This window comes from Neurospora tetrasperma (genome assembly GCF_000213175.1).
Source record: "Neurospora tetrasperma FGSC 2508 unplaced genomic scaffold NEUTE1scaffold_3, whole genome shotgun sequence".
Taxonomy (NCBI): Eukaryota; Fungi; Ascomycota; class Sordariomycetes; order Sordariales; family Sordariaceae; genus Neurospora; species Neurospora tetrasperma.
In genome coordinates, this window is record NW_009799101.1 from 325,953 (window position 1) to 340,671 (window position 14,719).

At 40.5% G+C, this 14,719-nt stretch overlaps 3 protein-coding genes across 3 annotated transcripts; 2 read left to right on the forward strand and 1 right to left on the reverse strand.

Annotated features, from left to right (window-relative positions):
• Positions 1-5,430: 5,430 nt before the first annotated feature.
• NEUTE1DRAFT_109559 (uncharacterized protein) lies at positions 5,431-7,368 on the reverse strand (the record flags this gene model as incomplete). Its single annotated transcript, XM_009852129.1, has 5 exons — positions 5,431-5,829; positions 5,866-6,363; positions 6,427-6,639; positions 6,788-6,816; positions 6,870-7,368. 5 exons carry the CDS (start codon positions 7,366-7,368, stop codon positions 5,431-5,433), a joined length of 1,638 nt encoding a protein of 545 aa, XP_009850431.1.
• Positions 7,369-10,417: 3,049 nt separating this feature from the next.
• NEUTE1DRAFT_100236 (uncharacterized protein) lies at positions 10,418-11,738 on the forward strand (the record flags this gene model as incomplete). The annotated part of the gene is made up of 3 exons (XM_009852130.1): positions 10,418-10,468; positions 10,593-10,654; positions 11,186-11,738. The coding sequence occupies 3 exons, from the start codon at positions 10,418-10,420 to the stop codon at positions 11,736-11,738; spliced, it is 666 nt and encodes a 221-aa protein (XP_009850432.1).
• Positions 11,739-13,689: 1,951 nt separating this feature from the next.
• Positions 13,690-14,563, forward strand: NEUTE1DRAFT_137135 (uncharacterized protein; the record flags this gene model as incomplete). Its single annotated transcript, XM_009852131.1, has 3 exons — positions 13,690-13,849; positions 13,918-14,027; positions 14,072-14,563. 3 exons carry the CDS (start codon positions 13,690-13,692, stop codon positions 14,561-14,563), a joined length of 762 nt encoding a protein of 253 aa, XP_009850433.1.
• Between the last annotated feature and the right edge of the window lie 156 nt (positions 14,564-14,719).

The window sequence follows — 14,719 nt, forward strand, 5'->3', positions numbered from 1 at the left end:
ATAATACAATTATAGGAATACAATTCGTAGGATGAATCGAAATTTAAGGAAGAGGACGCTTTTAATGACTATCGCTAGGAATCAAGAAATAGTTTAAGGCCTTTAGGGAGGCTTAATGAAAATTAAATCCCTAAATAAAATAGATTATCCAGCGAAATAACCGTCAGAAAAATGAAATCCGAAACCCTATAGTACTTATAGAAATTATTACTATAAAGGAAGGGAAGGAAGATTAACGATTTAAAGTTGTAACCTACTAAAAAATTATTAACCTTTTATACTAGTAAATTCTAAAATTCAATTAAATTTTATTTTACCTAAATTCGTTATTTAATTGAGATTCCTTAAAAGAAAAAAAAATTCCCTTTATAGTAAAAGGACCCTTTAAAATATAAATTATAAGGAAGGAAATGTTATTACTCCCTATTATAGTAGAAAGTAATATAGTCGAAGTTAATTTTAATATTATTAAAATAGGGTTATTTAAGGATATAATCCTAAGGAACTTAAAGTATATTATATACGACCTAAATATTAATTAGAAGGACGGTGGCTATTTACGTCCTAGGATATACTTAATTATTAATAGAGAACCTGGAGTATGGAAGGAAGCGGGCAAAGTAGGTACTATTCTTATAGCCTTACTATAAAGAGTATAAAAAATTATAATTTATATTATTAATAAAAGTAGTAAAGTTATAGAAGAAGGGTTAATAATATTAGTAAAAATATCAGTAATTAATATTTAATATAAATTTAACTATTATTAAAACTAATAGGTAGAGAAGCCGAAGATAATAATCCTAATAAATTACTAAGAGTACCCGGTTTTTATTAGTAAGTACTTTAAAGAATTATTACTATAAAGATTGTAGGACTATAAAATTAAGTTTACAGAAGGAACTAAATTTATATTCTTTAAAGTATATTATACAGATAAGAAGTAAAATATAGAATTAAAGAAATACTTAAACGAAATTTAAAATAAGGATATATTTAGGAATTTATATTGCTAATAGGGTACCCTATTCTCTTTGTATTGAAAAAGGACGGAAAACTATACTTTTATATTAATTATAAGTAATTAAATTAAAAGACTATAAAAATAATTATGCCCTACCCTTAATTTTATATACTTAAAGTTAATTAGGAGGAATATAATACTTTACGCGCTTTAATTTACCTATTACTTATACCTATATCCGGATTAAGAAAGAAAATAAATAAAAGATAGTATTTCGTATACCCTACCGATATTACGAATATTTCGTTATACCCTTTTAATTAATTAATATATTTATAATATTCTAATCCGTTATCGATTATATAATTCGACCCTACTTCAATAGAATCGCTATCTACTACCTAAATAATATCCTTATTTACTTTAAGATTCTTATAGAATATAAGAAATACATAAAGAAAATATTAAACGCACTATATAAATATAAATTCTCTATTAATATAAAGAAAAGTAAATTCTATACAAGAGAGACTATATTCCTCAAGTATCTAGTTTTAGAGAATAAGGTTAGGATAGAACTAAATAAGGTAGAAGCTATATAGAATTAATTTAAACCTAGAAATATATTTGAAGTCTATAGATTCCTAAAGTTTATTAATTTTTACTATATATTTATATAAGACTATAGGAAGATTATAAAGCCCTCATACGAATTTACTAAAAAGGAGGCTACTTTTATATAAGTAAAGGAGGAAATAGAAGCCTTTAAAGCTATTTATAATATAATTACTATAAACCCCGTCCTAAAACTCCCTAATTTAAATAAGCCTATTGAAATCGAAACCAATATATTAAATTATACTATCGGAAAATAGTTAGAATAATACGACGATTAAAGAAAATTGTATCTTATAATTTTCTTCTTAAAAAAGTTAGAAGGACTTCGTTATAACTATCCTATCTACAATAAGGAACTTCTAATTATTATTAAAGTATTTTAAGAATAGAAACTATACTTTAGTAGGACTATATATAAAGTATAAATCTATACTAATTATAATAACCTTTAGTACTTTATAATTATGAAGGTATTTAATAGTTGTTAGATATAATAGGTTAAATTCTTATTAGAATTTAATTTTAAAATTAATTATAAAAAGGGATTAAATATCACCTGAATTAATATTTTAAACCGTTAGACGGATTATATAAAGAATATAACCGAAGTATTTATATTACTATTCTAGGAATAATTAGACGGGATATTCGTATATCCTCTATAGGAATAGGAAGAGTATTACGCCGTCTACCAGGTTAAATTATAGGACCCTAGTTACTAAACTATTATTATTATTTAAAAAGAGCGATAAAGATAGGAACATAACCCGGAAGAAGGAATCGTTCTTTAAAATAATAAACTATAGTACTATAATAAGGCCTATGTTTAGTTAGATTAATACGAAGCTCTTATTATAGGAATCTATATATTTAAAATAGGGGAATATATAAATATTATTAAAATTATAGTATGGATACAATAATACTACAATTTCCTAAAAATAAAAACCGAAGTGGTTTAAATATTATAGGCCTATAAATACTATAGTAGGATTAGGGTTATAAGATATAAGCCATTTAAATTCTTCGAACTTTTAGAAGTTATAAAAAGGCTATAGAGTTTAGTAATTATAAACTTTATTACTAAGTTACCCTTATTTATAAATATTACTACGAGGATTATATATAATAGTATATTAATAATAGTAGATAGATTAACTAAGTACAATTACTTCCTACTATATAAAGAAATATAATTAATAGAATAATTTATAGATATAATCTATTAAAATATTATTGTAATATACGGCTAGCCAAAGGAATAGATTATAGATAGGGATACTAGGTTTATATCCAAGTTCTAGCAAGTATTAATAACTAAATTCAGTACTAAAAGTAAAATATTAATAGTATATTACTTATAAATAGATAGATAAACGGAAAGGATTAACCAAATTATAGAATAATACTTAAGGAACTATATTAATTTTAAGTAAAGTAATTAAGTAGAATTACTACCTATAATATAATTAGTATATTATACTTCCCTTACAGAGATTATAAAGGTATTACCTTTCTTTGCTAACTATCAATATAAATTAGAATTTTTAAAAGGATTAAATACGAACGTTCCTAGAATTTTAATTAAAGTTGGAAAGCTATATATATTATACAAAAAATTTAAAAAAGAGTTGGAATACGTCCGATAAAAGATAAACCAATATTTTAATTTCAAAAAGTTCGAGGGACTTTACTTTAGGGAGGGGGATAAAATCTTTTTATTAACCAAAAACCTTAGGATAAAAAGGCCTAATAAGAAACTTTATAACCGACGGGTAGGATTATTTAGAATTAAGAAGAAAATTTCTAATATAGTATACTAATTGGATATTCTTAATATTATAAAACTAAAATTATATTTATTCTACATCGTATTATTAGAGCTAGCACTTAAAAATATATAAGTCAATATATATATTAGTATTAAGGATGAAGAAGAAGAATAAAATATAGAATAAATTTTAGATTCAAGAATAGAAAAGGGAGAATTGGAGTATTTTATTAAATAGGATGGATTCGGCCCTAAAGATAATATATAAGAACTTATTAGGAATTTAAATTGGCCAAGGCCGAAGGATCATTTAATTAAGAGGTAGGGTAAATTAATATATTTAACAAAGCCTAACCCGTAGGTGTAAAAATATTAGAAGTAAACGCTTCTACTAGAAGCTCTTTAGAAAGAAGCTTGGGCTCTCCCCTAATTACCCTTTCCTTTACCTCCTAAACTTCTAATTTAATTATAGCAACTTAGGATATACTATTAACTTCGGCCGCTAATTCCTCCTAATAGCGCTTTACTTCGAATAGGCGAAGGATACTATTATATATTATTTTTAAGAGTACCTCTTACTTTTATTTCAATTTCTCATTTTCTACGACTATCTATACTATTATAATATTAATAAACAACTAATAAATGAACGCTAGGCAATTTATATACCGAATTATAATTAACTTCTTTATAAGAATGGACGCTATGAACGTATTCGTTATATTTCGGATACTTAGAAAGCTTCTTATAAATAAGCTTATAATTAGAATAATATTGGTAAAGTATAATTATAGAACTAAAGGATTCGATATAAGTTAGTAAATTCCAACGCCAACCGGACAACGTAAATGATTATTTAGAAATATAATTAAATATAATAGCGAATAATAAAAAGAAGAAGAATTTACTATAGTTAGAATAAGGGTAGTATTAGAGATAAGAATAGGGTAAAAATATTAGGAGAACTAATAAAACTATTAAAAATAACGGTTAAGGAGAGAAGGTATTATATTACGAACTTAAATAATATAGGGGTCGCCTAAACCTTCAGGACTCAATAAGCCCCGCCCAAAGTAATTAGTATAACCCTTAGGAATTAGGAAGGGCGTATAAGTATATATAGGCTTACTATCTATAAGTACTTACTAGTAAGTAAGAATTTATAGTGAGCAAGCGCTCACGGGTAAACAGGCGCTCATAGTAAGTAAATATTTACTAGTAAACAAAAGCTCACAATAAGCAGATATTTACGAGTAAGCAACACTACGCAAAGAAGGAAGATATAGACCGTACGTAGGAATATAAAAGGACGATTGGAGAACTCAGATTGTCAAATAGTTCGATAGTAGTTAATTAATTATTATCACCGAAACTAATATTACACACGCATACTTATTGTAAACCTTTTAGCTTCACTGAACAGTACTGATAGTCTTTATACCTTCAGCTATCCCACTTAGGCAGATCAGACTACCGTTCGTCACAAGTTCGGGCGGTTATTAATATTAAAAGATAGTACACTAAGTATTAAAATTAGATACCTTTAATCCTTATCTATTAAAGTACCTAATAACTAGCTTTTGGCTATTTTTATTAAGAAATGCGGTTCTGAGAGACTTTGGGAGATGGGTGGTTAAGGTTAGGGTTTTGGTAAAAAAATGCGTTGGTCGTTATTTTCTGGTACCTACTGTACCTCTACGCGACGCACTTAGTAGCCATTCAGATGATATGAGAGGTTGTTTTTGAGTAATGTAAAAAGATGATGGGCAATAGCAGTCATGGAGCGAGTTTCAGGCGGGATCCTTGCACTATCACCACTTTGTCTGCTCATATTTTTGCCATTTAGTTGGGATTTCTACCTAGGTAATATCACCTGTCTGTGAATACAGGGGTAATTAATTCCAATCATCTCTGTGTTCCTTTGCCTTTAACCCGCACTACATGATTCACACCCAATGTCAATCTCGTGAACCTGCTCCTCCGTTTCCCTCCCCTCATCCCTTCTTCTCGTCCAGCTCCTTCCCTCTCAGTATCTAGGCATATGACTTCCAGTAGTGACGACTTCGCGGTCTCTCCCTCAATGCCGAAGGCCTCTGACACTGCTGGGAGAGAAGACATTGCGACCCCGATCGATCCTTCTCTTGATAACCCACGCCGCCGGAATAATTATGAGAAGCCAAAAGATGGCAGTAGGAACCCTAGAGATCTTGCCGAAGGTCTTGGAAGTGGGCTGCCAGACATAGCGCGAGAGGATGTTCGAACCTATTGTTTTTTTCTTCTCTTTGTCCCAGAAAAGAATGTTGAGCCAGCTGTTGATGTTCGCCTTGACTTGTCCCAACTTGGTGGAAATGGAACCGACAATGCCGGATTCTGACGTGGTGATGGTCGGTCTGATGACAGTGACTTTGCGCTCTTTGCGCCCCTCGAACCAAGGGTGCTCCATGATCTGCTCAATGGTCGCTCTGTCCTTTGGCTGCTACTTGAAGACGGATATGACGAGATCTTAGAACACTTCGACCTCTTCCTTAGGAGGAACGAGCTTGAGATAATCCTTTCGGGTGTAGTAGGCGAGTCTGTCGGGGTTTCGTGGGATTGGCGTCCACAATGGCAGTTGCGCCGGGTTGCTCTTGGCCTGATTGGCGATGTCCTCTGCCTGCGCGGGGCTAATGTTCGTGCTGCGGGGATACAAGATGCGGAAGATTATGGGGTCTTTGGCGCCTCGCTCCTCCAAGTGAAACTTGCGGTTCTTTTCCAGCTCCTCGGGGTTGGCAGTAACATACGACAGCTCTGAGTTGCTCTTGCCCTGTAGCTCCTTGTCTGTTTCGGCGGGAAGCTTGTACCACTCTCGAACTGTAGTTCGGAAAGGAGGCGGCATAGGACCCATGGACTCCTCCATGTTGGGAATGGAGCTGGGGGCGTGGTTGTTGGTGCCGAAGGGCGGAAAGCCGAAGCGAATCTCGAATATAGCGGTGGCCAGCGACCAGATGTCCGCCTTAACTCCGATCAGCTCCTATTGGAGGGTGAAATCTTCGGGGGATATATATAGGCCCGCGACTCCGGAGGTGCACCTGACCGGGTGGTCGGAAGAAGGATACGCGACGCCATAATCAACAACGGCGATCTTTATCGATACCAAGCCAGAGCCGTATGCAATGTCGCCGCAGCCAACCAGGTACTCAGGCACGCTCGGGTTGCCTGTGACAGGCTGCGGCTCCTGTGCATCATCCCATATGACTACCGCAGCACGCTCAGGCTCGCTAAGGACTGCTAGCAGTTGCTCCTCCGACTATTTATTAATACCATCTTTTAATTTTAGCAGGATGTTCTGCGGCCGGAAATCCCCGTGGTAGAGGCCCTTGGAATGAATAAACTCTATTGCCTCCAACAATTGGAAGCAGATGTCCTTCATTATCCCGTCGCATTGTCCAATGTACTTGGCTAGCCCCGTCGTCTCCGGGCCCAGCTATTCTATTATAAGGTATAAATGTCTTCCATTAGGTCCCTCGACCCAGAAACTCTCCATCGGGATCGATACTCCTTTTATCTTTAGTAAGTCCCTATTAATGCCCTCGAACATCTCCATGACCTTCAGATTTGCGTTGCCTCCCTTCAAGTTCGACGCCTTCGCCGACATGACCTTGACGACCCGCCACTTCCACCTCTTGTTGTTGCGTATTTCGTTTATATCCTGATATAGCCAGATAGTACCGAAGCTGCCGTAGCCGAGCTTGTGAAAGACGCGGAAGCGGGAGGGGTTGGTGGAAGGACCGAGGTGGTCGCCGAGAAGGATCGGGTGATGGCCGCCGCGGCGGTATTGGTTGGGGTCCTCGATAGCGGAGGCGGGCCATAGCTCAAACTCGTATCCCTGTGGTGTATCGGAGACTGCAATGCTTGAGGCCGTCGACGGCTTACTGGCAGGCTTGGAGAAAGGGGAGTTGTTGGCGTCATTTTGGGATTCCATGTTGTTGATGGGCTTCTTCTGCGCGGGGGGCAGAGTGCTGGCCGTGGTAGACATTGTCGTGTCGGCGTGCTTGTGGTAATGAATGTTTCTTTTTTTCCTTCTTTTTTTCTTTGTTGCTTGTCGATAGATTTGTTGTCGTGCTACTTGTGATGCTTTGCTTTTTCTTGTATGGTTTTCCTTGTTGTTGTTTCCTTTGGTTGTGGTTTGCGAGCGAAGAGAAATCCGATGGAGGAGTTGGGTTGTGCGCGACCGAATGACTGACGCTCGTTTTGAGGGGGGAGGAAGAAAGGAATTTGGGAGCAAATGGAAAAGGCAAATAATATAAGAATACGACCGTAGATAATTTATCAAGCGGCAGGCAAATGCTCAGGTTTGCGGCGGGTTGTGTGGTGAACAGTGCCGCTGAAATGGTGGGAGACGAGCTATTCACTGCTCAATCGGGTTGAGCCCTTCACTTCCCTTTGCTACTATTAACCTCAAACCTGTACACCTAGCAGGCAATCAATTTACCAACATGTAAACCTGGTGATGTCACTCCGTTTGTCGCTGTTATTCACAAGCTAATTTGTTGATGTACACAGAAAGCAGATCACGGTTGCTGTGGTGGCGGCTATAGGTAAACAACCGAATGGAAGCAACTGCACCGATTGACGCCTACGTGAACCTTCTTCTCGGTAATATATTTAGGACTTCTGCGGCTCTAGATGCGATCTTGATAATTTAAAGTGTTTAGGCACCTAGACATTACAGAAACTTTGAAGTTGTGACTGCCGCTACTATAGTATTACCTCTACGAAACCTCAATACTACAATGGTCGTCAACGCGAAGGGTTGGTTGATATGCATAGGTATATATGTACTAGAACCTTAAGCCCAGGTCAATTGGTAGGAGGTATAGGTCAAGGTTCTGCCCTTTATGGCTGGACCGAACTTTCGGGTTCTGGCGAAGCTTCACCTTCACCCAGCTATCAAGGTCACTAGGTTTAGGTTCTGTCTCTAGTTTAGAGATTGATATTCATTATAACCTTTGTATGTCGCTGAATTAATTTCTTGTCCTTATAAATTCCCTGCACGACTCAAGTCCTTGACCAATTTTCTTCTCTCCCTATCGGCATTTTCGATTACAAGACTTCCCCGTTAGACCATTCCCCTCACTCACCTACGACACTATCGATACCTTCTCTGTACTTATCTTCATTGATTATCAACGATATTCTTCGCCTTCCTCATCGACCTTCCTCTTCGACCTTCCTTACCTTCGACATTCTAAATCGTCTCCTGTAGGTGCATCCTATATTTAGGCATTATTATCTTCCTTTTATATCGGTATATACTAACAACTCTATACTAAAGGCTATTACTGCCAAGATGAATGCGAATAGAAAGTGGAATCCTAACAAGGACGACTGGCCCAAGAGGTCGATTACCTTTCGCCAGTTAAAATATTGACTGGACAACCGCGCTGAGAAGAAGGGGTCTCCGGTCGTATTCTATAATACTTTAGATATAGGAATTGAAGAGTTCCCGGAGCCGGTAACTCACTGGATAGAGAACTGGGCTGGTTGTTCTAGCGAAGTGAAGTCTCCCTAAATGTGATTAAAGGCACTGAGAAGCTTTGTAGAGAAGAAGCAAAGGACATTGGTTTTACGTGTGTGATTATCAGATCTGGTATCTACACTAAAACAAATCAATATAACGAGGATGGAACTGTCCTAACCGAATTTAACGCAAAGAGCGGCTATTATTAGAACGTGGTTACGGACGACGATCCCCACATAACTATCTACATAGGGTTCGGTTTGGACGAGCTGGTTGTCTAGGGACACATTTATATTGTGTGGGATGAGAAGGCCCTCTTCAATATGCGCTTCGTGAAAGACCCTTAGCGAGAGCGCAAGATTGTTTTCGAGGGACGGGAAAAGGTTGCCTCGGAATATTGGCTTATCTAATGCCAGTACTCAAGCACCTTCTCTATTGGGCCAACTCCTCTTTTCCGACTAGGGAACATACCTAATAGTACTAGTCTACGACATCCATCGGCCGTTTCCTTTTGTCGACTTCGACTTTCTTCCACACAGTCTCCGGCAACATCACTTCCTGTCTTTTTTCTCGATTATAGCGTGCTTATTCTCGATTTCGGCCGTTGTTTTTATTCAATTTCCGTCTTCGATCTTTCACCTCGACTTTCCAACTCTCGACTTCGACCGCCTAATTCGCTTCTTCAGCATTAGTATTTTCGATTTCATTCATATCAAATTCGATTATTTTCTCTTCTAGCGAAGTATTGGTGGAGTTTAGGGTTTGCTATAAGCGTAGAAGATGTAATAGTAATGGCGTTAGCGCGTTAGTTTGGGCGATTTTATATTCGGTTTAGTAAGGTCTTTATTTCTAGGGCTGACTGATGGTTTGGAGTTAGATTATTATACGTATTAATGATATAATTGCCCGTTTTCCCTAATTTTTTATTCTACTCGGACGTGTGTGTGAACGGTTATGATGTTCTTCCTTACGGTTTAAGTACGCTACTGTAATTTAGTATTTGGGCCTGCTTAGTAAAATGGCTGGATACGGGATATTTAGAACGACAATAAATATAGAGGTACCAGTGTAGCAGATATTCGTAGTTCACGTCGTTTATAAAGTTGTACGGGTGCAAAGGACGCCTACAATTCACTCAATGGGTGTTTACTTGACGCCTCTATATTTCATCTCCTCGTCTATACCTACTATCGTATCACATTCCTAGCACTAACCCTGAGGATATACCTCGACTACTATTCCACTATGTTTGGCATCTTATCTCTGAGCCTTCCAAGTCACCTATTTGCTGCATGGGGTAATTTGAACACATCGTATCAAGAAGGCGCTGGCTACAGTCACGATAGTACCTTATTTGATACTAGAAGGTATAAAAAATGATATTTCCTGTCTTCCTTAATTCATCTTCCATTTTAACGTCGTATAACTACCTACCTCTAGGTACCTCTACCGCTTTTACCAACCAGGTAGTTCGGATTGCATAGACTATTATGAATCGCAGTAATCATCAACAGTGGAATCCTAAGATCACCACCTGGCCGTTAGGCCGAACATTCATTTCACTATGAACCGACTATGGAAGCAAGCACATAAGTCCAACGAAAAACCGGTCGAGGTTCAGCACTAAGGACTCCTACCTCTAGGAATCTCGTGCTAGTGCCGCTTTGGCTCTGACGTTCCGGCATTCACTCAACACCATGCTGGCCGGCATCACAACCTTAAGAACGCCAGGTCTTTAGCCCAAACGGACCGATGACCTGGAAGTTGGGTCAAGGTCTAGCCCTTCCGACACGTCGTGGATGTATGTATACGGGTTAATTCACAGGACACTCGAGTTCAGGTTCTTCGCCCAACCTTGCGGTTTAGGTTCACTGTCGTCTATCTATCGCCTAACAAGTATTTTCTTCTATCCTTCTAAAAACCGCACTACTACCTCCCAAATTCTTCGACGGAATTTTTCCTACCCATCGACATTTCGATCTTCGTTAATTCGGCAAACATCCTACGTCTCGCCTACCTCAACCACAGCACCGAATCGACTACCTCGATCATCTTAACTACACTCACTTCTTAAACACATCCTACATCTCGCCTACCTCAAGCACCTTAACTAATCGACGACCTCGATCATCTCGACTACGCCCACATCTTCAACAAAGACCTCTATAGTCTCTAGACTTTCAATCAAATCAAATAACCCAACTTCACCTTTTCAAAGGTATAATCACCGCTATACTTCATCAAACTTCCGCGCGCACAACACTAACAAGAAGACAGACCACCTTCACAATACCTATATCACAATACCAGGGTTCGAAATCCCCACCACGAGAGTTTGGAAGCCCGAGGATAGGTACCCCACAAGGGGTATCACACTCGAGAGGCTCTTTACCCGCCTACAACGGAAGCGCGGAAAGTTAGACGAGGAAGTCGAGTTTCAGCGGGAGGCACCCATCTCCCCGGACTACCCGGAAGTAAAGATCTTTTGGGCGGAAAACTGGGCTGGAAGGTCCAGCGAAGTCACCATGGACAGAGTGAGGGGCACAGAAAAGATCCTCAGGGAGGAGGCCCATCGCCTCGGGTTCAAGGTCGTCATCGTTCGCTCCGGCGTCCATAATGAAACGAATCAGTATGCTGAGGACGGCACTGTTCTGACTTATTGCGACCAGAGGACCGGAAGAATCCGAAACCTAGTAGCCGAGGACGATCCTCACATGACGGTCTACCTGGGCTATGATCTGGACAATATAGTCGTGCAGGGGCACGTCTACATTGTCTGGGATGCCAAAGCCTCGTTCAATATGCGAATCGTCCGAGATGCTTCTGATCGGAAAATTGTCCAACCGTGGCGGCAACCTGTCGCTTCCGAGTATTGGTATCTCTAACCAGTCGACCTCGCTGCCATCATTCTCTTAACCATCTGTTTCTCCTTTTCCTCTTGTCGACTTCCCGGCTACGACATCTGGTGTGTACCCAGTGGTGTACCTACTGATCAATTTTCTGCTGTCTCGACCCCATTCCAGCGGAACCGTCTTCAGCTTCCGGTCATCCTATTTCGGAATTCGACTCCACGTCTCCTCCAATCATCGACATTAGAGGTAGAGGTATCTTTTTGCGACTTTTCTTCTTTTCGGCATCTTCCTCTTCCAACGCCTCCTTCTCTCGACAGGCTACCTACCTACCTACCTTTTCTTTCGGCAAATTCCTCTTTCGAAATTCGGTTCTCATTCGGTCTACTAGCACATGAAGTCATGGGTCAGAGCATACTAGCGAGGAGTTAAGGCGTTGATTCCAGCGATTCTACATGGTACCAGGCAGCGTTTTGCGGATGGAATTACGGGACACTGGCGGCCATTTGAACATTTGGAATTTCATGGAACGGTTTTTCGAGCATGTCTGGAGTTCTGCAGGGTTACAAAAATTGATAATTCTTACCTCTTCATTTGTCCTTGCTTTATAGCTTTATTTGTCACATGATGAGTGAAATGGCTAAACCAGAAACGTGATGACGAGATTTGATCATCAGCCCAGGGCTGCATTTGTTTTGGTACGGTTGCGGTACAGAGGATGAGGCCGTATAGCTTTATACGACAAAGCTCGGGCTACCTTTTAGATGCGCCGTATAGCTATTTGCACCCCCTTTATACGGCCAGTATATTACCAGTTTCATTTGGTTGATTTTTTTCTTTCAGGCGGTTTATAAGGTAAAGGCGTCGCACGAGTACGCTGAGATCCTTAGAGCTTACAGGGCATTGCAGGTTGCAGACTACGAGTATACGGCATGTACGGCGTTTTGGGGCTGGTCTGCATTTTGGTGGTTTTGTATGGCGATGTTAAAATTGTACGGTTTTCTGGCTATATATAACCCTAACCCGATTAAGGGGGTCGCAAATTGGATTTCTATACGGCAACCGACCAAATGATTGCTATTTTGTACGGTTATCGTACAGAAATGGCCGTATGAGGCCATTTATACTGCAACCGTACCAAAACAAATGCAGCCTAGGAAAATGCACAACGTACAACTACTGTATATATAGAGGTACACTTCAGAACACTTTCCAACACCTAGAGGTCTGCAAACATGGAGATACCTACTGCGAGAGAGCTAGCCGTCGGAGGGACAAGCCTATGGTATTCGAAGGATTCGCCGACGAAAGCCATGGCTCTCCAGATCATCCTGACATATCCATTTACTGGTTGGAGCACTGGGGCAACAACCCAGTTTACGGAGACGATTCATTCAACAGAGTGAAGGGGACCGAGTCCACAACAAGAGAAACCAGCACGATGCCTTGAGCACCATGACGGCAACCCGGATCTGGTTCACAGCCAGACGAATCCACGAGAGATACCAGAAACACGACCTCTCGACATACTTCACCTCAAGTCAAACCACAGACCCACCGGAGAGCCAGATACCAGCCCAAACCCTGGGACCCGGAGACGGGGTATTACCCGGAGAAGGGTACCACCGTTAGAAAGATTCACAAGAGGTCCTGGCGCAACCGCCACAAGCCGGTGGAAGTCCCGGACTTCCAAGACGAGAGCTTCGGCTCTCCCGATTACCCGGAAATATCGGTTCATTGGCTGGAGGTCTGGGGTGAAAACCCCAACTACGATGTGAAAAAAAGATCTGATGCTGGCCACAGAGGCCATCTGCCGTGCTGAGGCCGTGCGCCTCGATCTGAATGCGGTCGTGATCCGTACCTTACTGGACTGCACAACAAGAAGAATCAGCACGCCGTCGATGGGACCGTGTTGACGTACGAGGACACACGCACCGGGTACATCAAGAACGATGTCGCCAATCCTGATTGACACTTCACGGTCTATATGGGCTATGATGAGGAAAACGTCATCATCCAAGACCACATCTATGTGGCCTTTGACTCCAAGGCCCCGCGTGGGCTGAGGATCATGAATAACCCGTCCGTGGAGAGGAAACACGTCGACCCTGGCAAGGGACACGTGGCTTCGGAGTTCTGGACTGTTGGTTAACGGCCTTTCCTCTCTTCTCTTTTAAGGCCAACAAGGTCCTAGACGTCACTAATAACCGTACAGCCTCGGGCAAACAAATCGAATGGACGCTGAAGGAGAACAGCTCCAAAATCCAGGCAAAGAAACGGCCAAAGATGCCCCTGAGCGGGCAGAACACATCCATCGAAGACATTGTTAACTTGCGACCCCCTCCGCGAATAACGTCGACAACGCCGAGGGAAAGACAACTTCGACAACCGACAATTCTAAAGATGGCACACCGAAACATGCCAACATCTTTGAAACGCTCTTAGCTCGTATCCATGAGTCTCTCCAGCAACTCCATGACCAAGACGAACAGACAAACCGGAGCCAGTCAGGCGCAAAAGACGCTCCCACAACCACTTCTAGCACTTCCCCTTCAGCGCTGTCAGTACCTCCTGAAAACCCCCGATTGTCCGATTCTTCAGTTGTCCCTACGACCGCGAACTTCACCAAGCCCTGTCGCAAGAACAGGAAGAGGATTACCAAGCGCAGGTACCCCTCGCCGGTCCCAGTCAGAGGCACCAAGGCAGAACGCCTGCGCGAATACCTCAAGTACTTCCCCAAACGCCCCTCTCCCTGCTCTTTCAATCACTCTAGCAGCTCCCAAAGTCCATCAAGCTTGGAGAGCAGAAGCGTCACTTCGGAGGTATTGCCCGAGGCCGAAGACGACTTGGACGATCACTAATCCGCCTCGCCTAGGCCCGAAGGCTGTTGATACGCAACAGATGTACACAGGGATCAAGAAAAATGGATGTGATTAGGAGGTAGCAAGGAAGTCGGCGGGTTAGAGGTGTCGGTGATGAACGAAGACCAGTGGAAGCGCAGGGAGGAAGCTTGAGTG